The 12,943-nt window shown below is 37.6% G+C and overlaps 1 protein-coding gene across 2 annotated transcripts in view; it reads right to left on the bottom strand.

The window, feature by feature from the left end:
* PHIP (pleckstrin homology domain interacting protein) overlaps positions 1-12,943 on the bottom strand; it is a 120,740-nt gene that overhangs the window by 42,425 nt on the left and 65,372 nt on the right. For both annotated transcript variants that reach the window (XM_068424791.1, XM_068424864.1), the window contains exons 17-20: positions 10,275-10,500; positions 7,176-7,313; positions 5,878-6,061; positions 5,506-5,629 (exon numbers count right to left, since the gene is read on the bottom strand). In XM_068424791.1, the coding sequence (XP_068280892.1) occupies positions 5,506-5,629; positions 5,878-6,061; positions 7,176-7,313; positions 10,275-10,500 (672 nt within the window). The remainder of the gene's footprint in view (positions 1-5,505; positions 5,630-5,877; positions 6,062-7,175; positions 7,314-10,274; positions 10,501-12,943) is intronic.

Below are 12,943 nucleotides of genomic sequence, written 5' to 3'. Positions count from 1 at the left end.
TCCTGTCATTTTCTCTTTGGCTAAAAAGCATCCTTCCATATTCTCCTGAAGTCTGGATCAGTGCTTGTAATTACTTAGATTTTACTCTTACCACATCACACACATAAGAAATGAGTGAGAACTGTTTGAAAAGCAGGGAAGTTAATGAACACTAAGCACTAAGTGCTAGTCTCTAGGATTTTAGATTATTTTCCTCTTAACATCTTGCCGATTTACCTGGAAATAGTATTTAAATAACATGTAAGTGGAAAAAAATATCACTACTTTTGAGGAATACAACTAAGCTACCTTCAACAAAACAACGGCACACATTTCTCCTTGCTGGTGTGTTAAGTTTACAATACAATCATTTGCACCTGTCACAAAAGAGGCCTATACTTATCTTTTGTCCATCCATAACAATCTCCAATCTTAATTCCTTGAAATTTCTGCTTATAATTTCCACCTAATGGTAATTAGAAATATTTCCATTTTTGTCATTTGTTTACTAGGACACACATGACATCAACCCTCTAGTGTACAGAAATTTCACAGCTTTTAATATTTATTAAAATTCTCTGTAATTGCAGTAGTTTAACAAATTAATACTCTAATTGCTTGGACTGGGACCATTTACCTAAGCATGTTATTTATCTCACTTCTGATCTTTGGCATATTCCAAAAAAAAAAAAAAAAAAAGAAAAAGAAAAAAAAAACAACAACCCAAAAAACCCCCCAAAACAACTTGAAATACAGTTCCACTTTGAAAATGCAAAAATTCCAATGCCACACTCTACACTCTCTCACTAAGGTTTTGGTTTTTTTTAAAAAGTGGTTTTGTTTAATAATAATTGGAGAAAACTCTATTTCTCACCAATGACTTTAAAAGTCAAACTGAGTTCTTCATTTGACATGCAGATCAGTGACATTAAATACTATTCAGGTCAAAATACCCAAGCTTTTAGGTTCTCCCACACAACTCCATTAGTCCCTCAAGCAATCACATACCTATGACCTGTGTCAAACAAATGTGGTGTTTCTAACTTTAAATATCAGAATGCTTATGTGACTTGTATCTAAGCTGCAGATATTGTTAAAGAAGAAAGACTGAACTATAATTCTGTACTACTTTTAGCACACTCTATAATGACCCTGGGATAAAAATTAGCAATAGAACTTTGGAATCTCCTCAAAAAGTAATTACAGCTGCTCTGTAATCAGAGTTCTTCCTTACTGACCTACACTTTAGCTTGTAATCCAAAATGCTAACATTAGTTCCTGCCCTTCTTTTCATTTTACTTTTTGACTCCTTTCATTTAGAAGGGAACAGAAGAAAGTATTATTTTATCCTTATTATATGAACAGAACTGATAATTTCAGAAGTCGATATAAAAATTAGTGTTTCCTACTGGCACAAATACAACTGAATTTGCATATGAGGACAATGTTTTAATACAAGCCCTGTTTACTCTGTTCCCAGACCAGCTGGCAGTACTGTAGAATGACACACTGTCTAGAATTCTTGACACTGTAGTTCTTAGGTCTATAGATTACTAGAAGGTATTTTCCCCTGTATTTTGTTTGAAGTGTTCCCCATGTCCTCTGGATCATAAATCTCTCATTAAATCCTTAAGAATTCACTATGCAACACAAAAGGACTGTAGTCTCTCAACACTACTGTAATATAAATTACAAGGTACCAGTATTAAAAACTACTGCATGCACTCAAGGAAAAGGAAGATTTACACAGTACTTTCCCGTTCTATCTTCAACCTAACACAGTTTGTATTTAAAGCCACACAGTCACAGTAAAGAACAGAACAGAGGAGCTGCTATAATCAAGTTACTAATTTCTACTTAAAAAAAACCCCTAAAAGTATCATGCAACAGTTTTTGGGGTGCGGTCAGTATTGCTTCTCTTCCCAGGCATTTATTTGATTTTATTATGGGCACTACAGAAGATGACAATTCCCATCCACCATTCCTACTGTTCAGACAAAAGCAAAAGTGAGCAGAAGTGTTGCTCATGCTAACCATAAGCAACAATGAAAATCACTAAAATCTGAGCAGTTAATTTAATTAGGAGACTCAATCACTTGGGATCAGGCACCCTTTTCTTCTTGCAAATTTGTTTATTTAAAGCCCATTTGATACCTACTCATTTCTGAATCCCACTCAGATTTATCTCAAGGGATTTGAATTAATGTACTTCTCAACAACCCGAGTCCTCCAAAAAGAGACACATTTAATGAAGAATAAACTATGGAAGAATATGAGCTTTTTGTCCAAGATGCCATAAAAAAAATAACCTGTAGGATTTAAGAAGGATTTATTTAAAAGATCTGAAAGTGTTAACTGAATTCAGTTGTAATTTCTATATGGAAAATTTACTGACATACTCAAGTGTAGAGACCACGACTGTCTTGCTTTTTGCTGTATTTCCTCAGGATGAAGGTGGGAAGTGACTAAAGGATTTACCAAGTTCTCTCTTCCTTCTGGGCATCAGAATCCAGATCACAGACCCTCCAGGGACTGAGATAAATAAAGGGCACATTCTTCTCTGGGTAAATGTATGAAACCAAAGAAAGGTCCTCCTAGGCTAGCACCCTCAGTAAATTTGCAGATGACACCAAGCTGGGTGGGAGTGTCGATCTGCTGGAGGGTAGGAAGGCCCTACAGAGGGATCTGGACAGGTTAGATAGATGGGCCAAGACCAATGGCATGAGGTTCAACAAGAACAAGTGCCGGGTCTTACACTTCAGCCACAACAACCACATGCAGCTCTACAGGCTGGGGGAAGAGTGGTTAGAAAGCGGCCCAGCAGAAAGAGACCTGGGGGTGCTGATCGACAGCCGGCTAAACATGAGCCAGCAGTGTGCCCAGGTGGCCAAGAAGGCCAATGGCATCCTGGCCTCTATTAGGAATAGTGTAGCCAGCCGGTCTAGGGAAGTGATCGTCCCTCTGTACTTGGCACTGGTGAGGCCACACCTTGAATACTGTGTCCAGCTCTGGGCCCCGCACTTCAAGAAAGATGTTGAGGTGTTGGAGTGAGTCCAGAGGAGGGCGACCAAGCTGGTGAAGGGTCTGGAGGGTATGACCCATGAGGAACAGCTGAGGGAGCTGGGGTTGTTTAGCCTGGAGAAGAGGAGGCTCAGAGGTGACCTTATTGCAGTCTACAACTACCTGAAGGGAGGTTGTAGCGGAGTGGGAGTCGGCCTCTTCTCCCGGGCAACTAGCGATAGGACAAGAGGACACAGCCTCCAGCTTCGCCAGGGGAGGTTCAGGTTGGACATCAGGAAGAATTTCTTTACAGAAAGGGTCATTAGACATTGGAACAGGCTGCCCAGGGAGGTGGTGGAGTCACCATCTCTGGATGTGTTTAAGAAAAGACTGGATGTGGCACTTAGTGCCATGGTCTAGTTGACATGGTGGTGTCAGGGCAGTGATTGGACTCGATGATCCCTGAGGTCTCTTCCAACCTGATTGATTCTGTGATTCTCTGAGGGATTTTAAGGGCATAAATCTCCACAACAAAAATATGGGACTCAAAAGGATCCAGTGCTACCTTTAAAGTTTGGGGACTAAAAAATTTCTCCTCTGAGAAAAGATTTTCAATATATCCGTATTAATTTTCTTTGTTTCAAAGATGTAATAAAAGTAATCACTGAAACATGGACCAACTAGCCTACTCTGCTACTTTTATGTCCTAGTGATATTTTAGGAAAACTGTAACCCAGGTAGAAACTTAAGGGTAAGTTGGTAGGAATTCACATTATCAGGAAGGATCTATAGCTGAAGGGGGGGGGGGGGGGGGGCGGAAAGGAAACGTTTAAGCAGTGCAATCGTTTGATTAAACTAAAAGGAATTCTGTCATTCAGCACCAAAAAACATCCCCTCAAGACAAGAAATTACTTTGTTAAAATCTGAATTTGTGAGGCCCATTTTCTATTTTTCCCAAGAGAAAAATAGGAGTTACCAAGATTTCTGACGTCCTGGTATTTCATTACTGGCCCTGCCATGGACACCTCCAAAACCTAAGTGGCAAAGAGCTACTTCCCTCTATGCACAAAAACTGGAGATACACTGAAAAAATGTTTGCTTTATCTTGAGCAAACATACTTAATGTTGGTGACTGCAGCATTGAAATTAACGTACCATTTCTTAAGACAGCAATGCACACAATTTTAATACAAGAAAGGAACTGAAGAAAAATTTAGGAAATTTAATAATCTGAAAATGATTAGAGGACTGTTTGGGGGTGGGGGAGTGTTCATCTCACTTCTTTTGAAAGCTTTACTTTGGTTGAGTATGAAAAAACAAGCAAAACTGAACAGTCAAATTTAGTATCAAGTAGAAACTTGTCCATCTCAAATTTACTCTTTCTTTCTACAACATATAAAATGAATTCATCATTATTAAAAAAATACAGAAGCACTACTAAGCATCTGAAATTATTTTATTTTCAGATTGCTTTCAATCTCAGTCCCTTCCTCCCCAAAAAAGTGAATAAACGGCACAGGCATTAAGTATGGTACTCTGATAAAGTTAAGAGCTGCACAGTCTTCAGTATACTTGTTCTGAATACTTCATTTTTCCACCTTGAACCCCCATAAGTGATTTTTACTTTTCAATGGACAATTTGCAGACGTTCTTGAAGGCATGTATTTTACTAAGCTTTTGACTAAGGGTGAAACGGTCCATCTGGAATAAGCATGCTACAAAACCCAAAGCATGGGTTCTCCTTTATATTTGCTTAAAATTTACTTCCTTTATTACAAACTATAGTTGGTTATTAGCTAGAAAAGCACAGATGAGCATGTGACGTGCATAGATAAAACTGATTTCTAACAAACAAGACATAAAATGATTTTTGTAAATACAGAATATACATCCTTCACATTTTCTCATCAGCATAAAGGCATAAGATTAAATTTTTTTGCAAGTTATATGAAAACATCAAGTTAGTTATGACAATTTCATTTTTAATACAACCCATTCCCTTCTATTTCATCTATCCTGTTTTCCTCTTTTCTGAAAAATGCACTCTAGCTTTAGCAAAAAGCAGGACTTAGAAATATCTCATACAAAACCACAATATTATTATTAGGGTACCATGAGAGAAAATACCCAGTTCTGTATTTGGAGAGGTATTTAAATGTATTAAGGTTAAGAACTATGACGTGAATTTTAATTGAACCTTTCCACAGAACAGTATGTCAAACAGCAGACAATAGTAGCAGGATGTATTGATTAATAGTAACAGAATCCCTACAGCAAATTATGTCCCTAATACCAGATTCGCAGGGCTTCTCACTTAGGGGGTTCTAAGAGCAATCCCAGTTGTTTATTCATAACCGGTGAAACATCAGTAGAGGCAAGCTTCCTCATTCTGGTGGAGGTAAACAAATTCCTGTACCCCTGCATTTTAAATTTAAAACTCAGAAGAGGAATGTAAATTTATGTGGCCTAACACGCTGACTTAAATTTCATGTTTCTTACTGCGATAAGGTACAACTGACTATTTACCTTAGGGAAAGTAGGTATTTTGTTTTCTCTTTGAATGTGACTTATTACGTGTTTTCTTTTCTCTTCCGATCGATACACCCTTACTTCTTCTTCTCCCTTTGCTGTTCTCCATTCCTCCTGCCTACTGAAAAATGAAAATTGAGATGTTAACTTTGAAGTATAATACTACAACTGAGAGAATCTATTCCAAATCAAGGAATAAGTGTTCAACATTTAAAACATTCTTTGAACATTAGTTCTTCTCTTTACATATGAGACCACAGAACAGACGAATACCACACAAAAAGTTCTATGACAACATGAATTCAAAAACCGCTTACTTTAACTAAGTTCACCAAACTAAAATTCACTGCAAACTTGGTCTATGTTTACCTGGCCACACCAGAAGACAGTTCAGGCACTACAACCCTTCGACTCCAAGCCACAAGGTCCCGCTCAGTGGCTATTTCACTTCTTGGTGCATTGCTATGCATCTGACGTACACCTTCAATTTGTCCACTACGTCTTAATCCTATATTTGGTGGTGAATGTACTTCTGAGGTAGAACTTACAGATCCTAAAAAGTCAAAAAGTGACAGCTGTACTTGATCCGAAATTCTAAGGGAAGCATTTAAAAAGAAAAACTCAAAATGAAAGGAGAAATAATAATTTTACTTATTCTGTTACTTCAAAAGAAATCAAATATTAACTGAATATAACTATTTCAGCAATTTCTGTAGTCACCACAACACACACACTTCAACAGCTACTGGGCTGCAGTACTCTGATTAAAACTTCACATTGAAAAGGAGCAGATGTCTCTGCAATCTGAGGTGAAGCAAATGTTTCATTGGTTTGCTTTTTCTTTGAAAATGCTTCTGAAAACATTTATTTGAAGTTGACTTGCTATTGCACTCTAGATCTGTATTATAAAACCATGAGCTCTCTCACTGAATCAGTGTATTCCTTAAACAGCCTTCAAAAAAATGAAGCCACAACGCCAGAAATTATTAGGAGTCCAAGCTGTAAAATTTACAGACAAGAAACTGAAATGGTGAAAGGAAAAAAAAAAAACACAACACATAACAAAACTACACACACATGCAAGATCCTTCAAACACCTACACTGTAGCAAAATTTCAACATTTTTCCACACAGAAGCTACTCTTGCTTACTCAGGTGGATTGCCTACCATGATCTTCTAAGTGTTGAAAACTACCATGTAATCTAGTGCAAGACACTGAAACATGGAACAGCGGTACTGAGAAACAAGCAGCTCCTTCCTCTTTTCTCCCTCCTATTTCCTTATCTGAGACAATTCAGATTTCAATCAAGTAGATGGCCAATTCCAGATTAAACAGTAGGGTAGTTACTTCTAAGAGAACACAGTTACTCCAAGTTCCCTGAGTGAGCAGACAATAACTTCAACAAAGATAAATTTGTAATGTTAAGAATCCTGAGATTTTGCAGAAAGGTAAAAGAAGATGGGAAAGCTGTATTATTTACTATGGCTCCTCCTTTCCAGTAGTTCAACAAAATGCAGAAATCATGCACAACAAAGTGATTTACATTTTCCAACTCTCATCTGTTCCAATAGAAAGGCTACAACACCCATTCCCCAGTAATCTACATTTTCCAACTCTCATCTGTTCCAATAGAAAGGCTACAACACCCATTCCCCAGTAATCTACCTCGGCTTATCCGGCTGGTAGTACTGGTTCCTGCCTCCACAGAACGTCTCTGGTCCTGCTCTTGCTGAAGTCTTTGAATCATGCTATCCAACGGACTAATTTCTTGATTTGCTTGTTGACTAAGAACTTGATTCAATCCTGTGAAGTAAAATAAACAGAACAACACACAAATGTTGATTTGAAGAACCAAATATTACAAACAGCTCATCTAAGTTTTAACTTTCAAACTTACAAGTACAGTATCTAATCACATGGGCTAATGCATATTTTTGTAACAGCCATTTTTTAAACAGGACAACTTTTATCTTAATATTGAGAGCATTGTATTTTCTGGAGCAGGGTCAAGATGATCACATGCCACTCCTAATCAAAGTTTAAATTTGATCAAGTGCTAGCAAGTTGGAGAAGCTTAATACAACTGTTGTCAGCTTAGTCAATGTAAATTGTTAAAATGAGTCCTTAGCCCGCCCCAAATGCATTATAAACCACTGCAGTATAAGTTTCAATGAAAGAACTACATCAAGAAGATCTAACTGAATTAGAAAACAATTACCTATACTGGAGAAAAAGCAAGCAGTAAAAATGCTTGATTGATCTCCACATAGGCATCATGATGACACAGGTCAACTAATGCTGATTTTCTTTGGTATGTAAGACAGCTGGGAAACCTCCTTTTGGGTCAGTCTGTTGAATAAAAGAGGAAATATTTCTCACAGAAGTGATTACAAGGTGATAATACTGTTTCTGTGCAGCAAGCAAAAAAATACAGCTTGTAAGCATAAACAACACAAACCCTCTTTTCATATTTGCAATGGTCACAAAAAAATCAGAGGTAGGGAGACAAATGCAAGGGTTACAGTATGTCAGATATCTCCATATGGAATAGTTAGATGGTGGAGTGGAGTGCTGGGAAGCTCTGGTCAAGAGAAGTAGAACTTGCAAAAATTTGTAATGAGGGATGACAATGTTCACAGAAACAAGCTACAGAAGTTATTTTTCCAGCATGATTCCAAAGAGATATCATAGTATAAACAGCACTTTGCAAGATCAAATACAAGCTATTACAGTAATTGTGCTAGGAAATGAAGAGCTTTGATTATGCAGCTAGACAGAAGCAGCCATCTCTTAATAGATGATGGTATGCAGAAAAAAACATAAATATGTTCTTTCTCAGGGTTTCAATGCTATTGCAGCTGAAGTCAACTTCCCTAAAGCAGCAGAAGCTTAGAATCATGGAATGAGCTCTGGTACAACCACAGCTGGATGTCTTCTGAGTCATGTAGCGAGACAGTCAGATTTATTTGATGATCTCATACTGTCTACCGAAAAGAATGGGAAATACTACTAATAACCCAAGAATAATCTTAAATAATGAAACTGCTACCTAAACAAAATGAATAGTTTTTATGAATCTAGCTTGTGAAATTTTGCCTTCGCGAGTAACAGCAAGTTTTTTTAAAAAATGAAATAATAAAGATACTGGTATATATTTGATTTTTTCAAAACATTTCATTTAAAGGAGCTTCACGTACATCTAAGCAGTAAATCAAGCACGACTATCTGAATCCGCCCTACTCTTATAAGCCCCTACAGAAAACTTGACAAGAAATAAATTGTCAGTGCTCTGAGGGATATCCATCAAATCCCTCAATAAAGATTCAGAAAGCAAGGAGCTTCCTTAGTGGAAGGGAACATATAAAATACACGAATTTAGTTGAGCTCTGCATAAGACTGCATATATTGTTGCTAAATTGTAACAAGGTAGAAAAACGTCTTCTGTCTCTCCAAAATCTCTCTGGCTCTCTGTCAGCCTGGTTGATGGCTTCCTGTTATTAGGCAAAATGCTATGGACATCATCTTCCTATAGGCATTCATGTGTCATGCAGCCACACCATTAAATTTAATATTTTTAGGTCTGTGTGCAGAGTCTGACTTGTATCAAGATATTCTATTGGAGAATGTGCCCAGAACATTTTCAAATTTGGAGAATTTCAGAATGTCACAGCTCCGTGCTGTAACTGTAAGAACGAGGTAAAATCGCATCCTTCCTTGGAAATTAAATTTAGCTTCAAAGCCCACTAGCTAAAAAGTTATAGACAAAACAAGGCATACGTTCAGCAGAACGGATTTTTTCCTTCTTACAGCTGTTTCTCAGGTAGCATTTCTTCCTATATTTTTTGAGGAAATAGGGAAAAGCTCCTTAAAAATTATTTAAGTATTCAGTAGCTTGTGACCCTCCGGTCTGCAAAAGAGGATAAAGAGATCTTTTGGTAACAACATTGTCAGTTAACATTCCTGGAATGTCTGACACACCACATGCTTAAGTATGGTGTACATACAAGCCATTATTTACAGCTGCAGTCAGTTTTCCTGTATTTTCAAGAATATCCAAATACTTAACAATGCTTATCTTGAAAATATTTAAAGCTACTTTCACCAGTTATTGTTTGCTCATTCATACTAATATCAAACTAGTGACACGTAACAAGCAGAGATCATTTTTACATCCCCACCCATGTGGACCACAGTTAGGCATTTTCCAACAGACAGTCACTGGCCCAAAATATATACATTCCTCCCATGTTGTGCACATGAAGAATACAACTTTCAAGGAACTTCCTAGTTCCTCATCAACTCTTCAGTTCTCTAACCAAACCATCAAAGCTTAAGTTGAACGACTGCCTTCATCTAAAGAAGAGGATTTTGCATGTTTCAGGTGTCCTCTCATTTTTCTCTTCTTATAGGTGTTACCTGTTCCAACTGATCTGTGGAAGATCAGTCTATTTCCTAGGTTTTCTGAAGTAGGAAATCTTACCCCAAAGAGATCAATCGAAAGCTCTCTCAGCATCATACACTGTTCCAATAATGAAATGAGCTCCAAGCTAACTGGCACTGTAACATCAACTATTACTGACTTGATCAATGACAATACTGTACGTGAAATTGTCACAAGCAATCAGTGCCAAGGACATTGCAATTCTTCCACACTACGTGGACTACTACACCCAGAAATGAAGGAGGACGAAGTGAAAGGGAAAGTGTAGAACACTTGGAGGTAACTATATAGGCTACTGTGTACTGAAGTGAAATTTTCCATACCTGAAGATGTCACTCCCATCTGAGGAATAAGCTGTTCCTCCCTGCAGTTCTCACGACCAGGAACTAGTCTTTGATACCTCGCAGGATGAGGGTTGCCATCCACATCAACCAAAAAGGGGGGAGGCATAAGGTGTGGAGCCTGCTGTGTCTGTTCATCCAGGACAAAGTTGTTGGCATCACGGATAAGGGGCCGATAATCACTATGAAAGAACATCTGATCTGCTATCTGTAAACAAAGTCATTTTGTAATTTTTTTAAAGAACCTATTAAAAAAAAGCACACAGAAGATATCTGCCAAAAGTATTTTTAACAATGTTACTTGTGGTCACTTCTGCAAAAACAAGGTCATAAGCTGATCTGTTTATCTCAGTTTAAAGGGGAAAATTTAATGACTCCATGTTTTTTTTTTTTCCTCAGTATTCCTTTTCTATATTATAGTGCAAGGAGAATAATCCACATTTGATGGGGAGCATTTAAAGAACAGGGGAATGAGGCAATATTTAACTACTTGAAGACATTGACAGAACACAGCATAGACATATTAAATAGCTTACAAATTTTCTTCTATAGTCTGAATATATGAATATATATTCTGATAACTGTGTCACAGACTTACAAGCTGTGGTGTAGGAATATGATGCTAGATACGTGAAAAAGTTCCAGTAGATAAAATATATATGAATATATATTCTGAAAACTGACAGAGACTTACAAGCTATGGTGCAGGAATATGGTGCTAGATATGTGAAAAAGTTCCAGTAGATAAAATAAAACTGATCTAAAGCTGAATTCTTCAAGCTCAAAGTTTTCTTTTTTATTTCAGTCCACCTGCTCATAATTTATTCTAGATGACTTTCCACAGACACTCAAGACTAAGGAATTCTTTTGTCCAAATAGTATGCTCTGTCCCTCACTGGCACATGCATCTCAATATCGTGTAATCAGAAAGATATTGAACCTCAAGGAGAAAAGAGAAAGAGAACAAAAGACAAGCTGATGCATATACTACACATCCCAACACTACCTACTGGCAAGCAAACCCCTTGGCAGCTCATGTACTCAGTTTAACTTTGAACAAGTAAAAATAAAATCATAAAGTCAACATTAACGCAAATTAGACTTCCAGTGCAGCATAAAAATTATTAAACGATTGACTTAAGGCATAGAGATCTCCAAAAAATCTTGTCTTAGGTGTTAAAGACAGGTATTTGAGCACAGACAGAGGAAGGTCTGAGTTGTTGTAGAACATACTCTGATTTCTGAAAAACATGCTCTATCATGACCAATCCGTAACACAGTTTCCAGTAACTTGCTATGTAGAAATCAGTAATGCAGAGGTTATAGCATCTACTCAGAGGTCTGGTCTCTCAGTGACAAAGTTCTCCTGTCCTGGATGTGAGAAGACCAGGAAGGAAAGATGACAACAAACATCTGTCAATTACATCAGAAAGTGACTACCTACATCCACATGAGGTGGATTAAAAAAAAAGTAAAATATAGGAATAATGGATCTGGACCCCCCAAAAATACAGGAAAGTAACAACAGGAAGAAAATTGGAAAGATGCATGGAAAGATACAATAGCATAGAATTTACTTCAGGGATTCAAAAGGTTACCCTTACAAAGCACGTATGGACAAGGTGACAAGAAGCCCTGACTGAGATGAAGGCTTGTTGTCAGATTCTCTGTTAACTTAACATGAATGAGAAAGATACAAGTACTTTCATGTGTCTGACTGAGAGAATCAAGGCCTGCTTAACAACTTTGTTCCTTCAGCTCAAATAGCTCAATATGATAAAGATACAGGTCCTCTAGAAGCACTTATGATTTTCCCCAGAATCATAGTAGTAGAGTATCCAGTACTTTCACCTAGTATAAATTTTCCTATTAAGTACTTCCCACACTGAGAAAGAAGAGTTTCCAATGGCATGATCATACAGACTATAAGTTGTAATGTGCTGTGATTTGGCTGTACAATGTTGTCTGCATCCCAGGTTTTGTAAGCAAAAGGAAGATCTGAAAATCCTTCGTTACATTCAGTGGCCTCTACCAGAACAGCCTGTGGTGCAAGATCATGAGGGACTTCTTCGTAATTACTCTTCTGTGTACTCTGTACCGCAACCAAGCATGGCAGAGAGAATAAACAACAATCTTCTACTCCATGAGATAAGAATAGTATTTCATGGAGAACCCAGGCTCAGATCAACTCAGGTAGAACACTGGAATGTCCCTACTGGAACCTGGGGGCAATAATCTTATCCTTCAGGCTATTCCAAGTCCTGAGAAAAATCAGAAGAATTAGACATTTTAGAGAATCTTAAATGGTTATGTTCAGCAGATAACCAGTTAAAAGTACTAACGATCAGACCTGTTTCCTGATATACTATTACAGATCAAATTCATGACAAAAAGAAGATACTACACCACCATTTGGACATATGAGTCCTCTGTACATATGACTTTACAAAGCCAGCTTGGGTTTTAGTGCGAAAGCTTTCCACAAGGTCTGAGCTCTACAAAAAGACTCTCCTTCAGTAACTACACTACACATTCAGAATGCTCAGTTTCTCCAAATGGGCACACCTACACAAATGCAAAGTGATTTTCCCCCCTACTACACCAAGCCACCACACAAGAGCTGTCAACTTGCAACAAAGAACTGTGGTTTG

Source organism: Nyctibius grandis, chromosome 1 (assembly GCF_013368605.1).
Source record: "Nyctibius grandis isolate bNycGra1 chromosome 1, bNycGra1.pri, whole genome shotgun sequence".
Taxonomy (NCBI): Eukaryota; Metazoa; Chordata; class Aves; order Nyctibiiformes; family Nyctibiidae; genus Nyctibius; species Nyctibius grandis.
The sequence above is the reverse complement of the archived record's forward strand: the minus strand, read 5'-3'. Positions and strand labels throughout refer to the sequence as shown.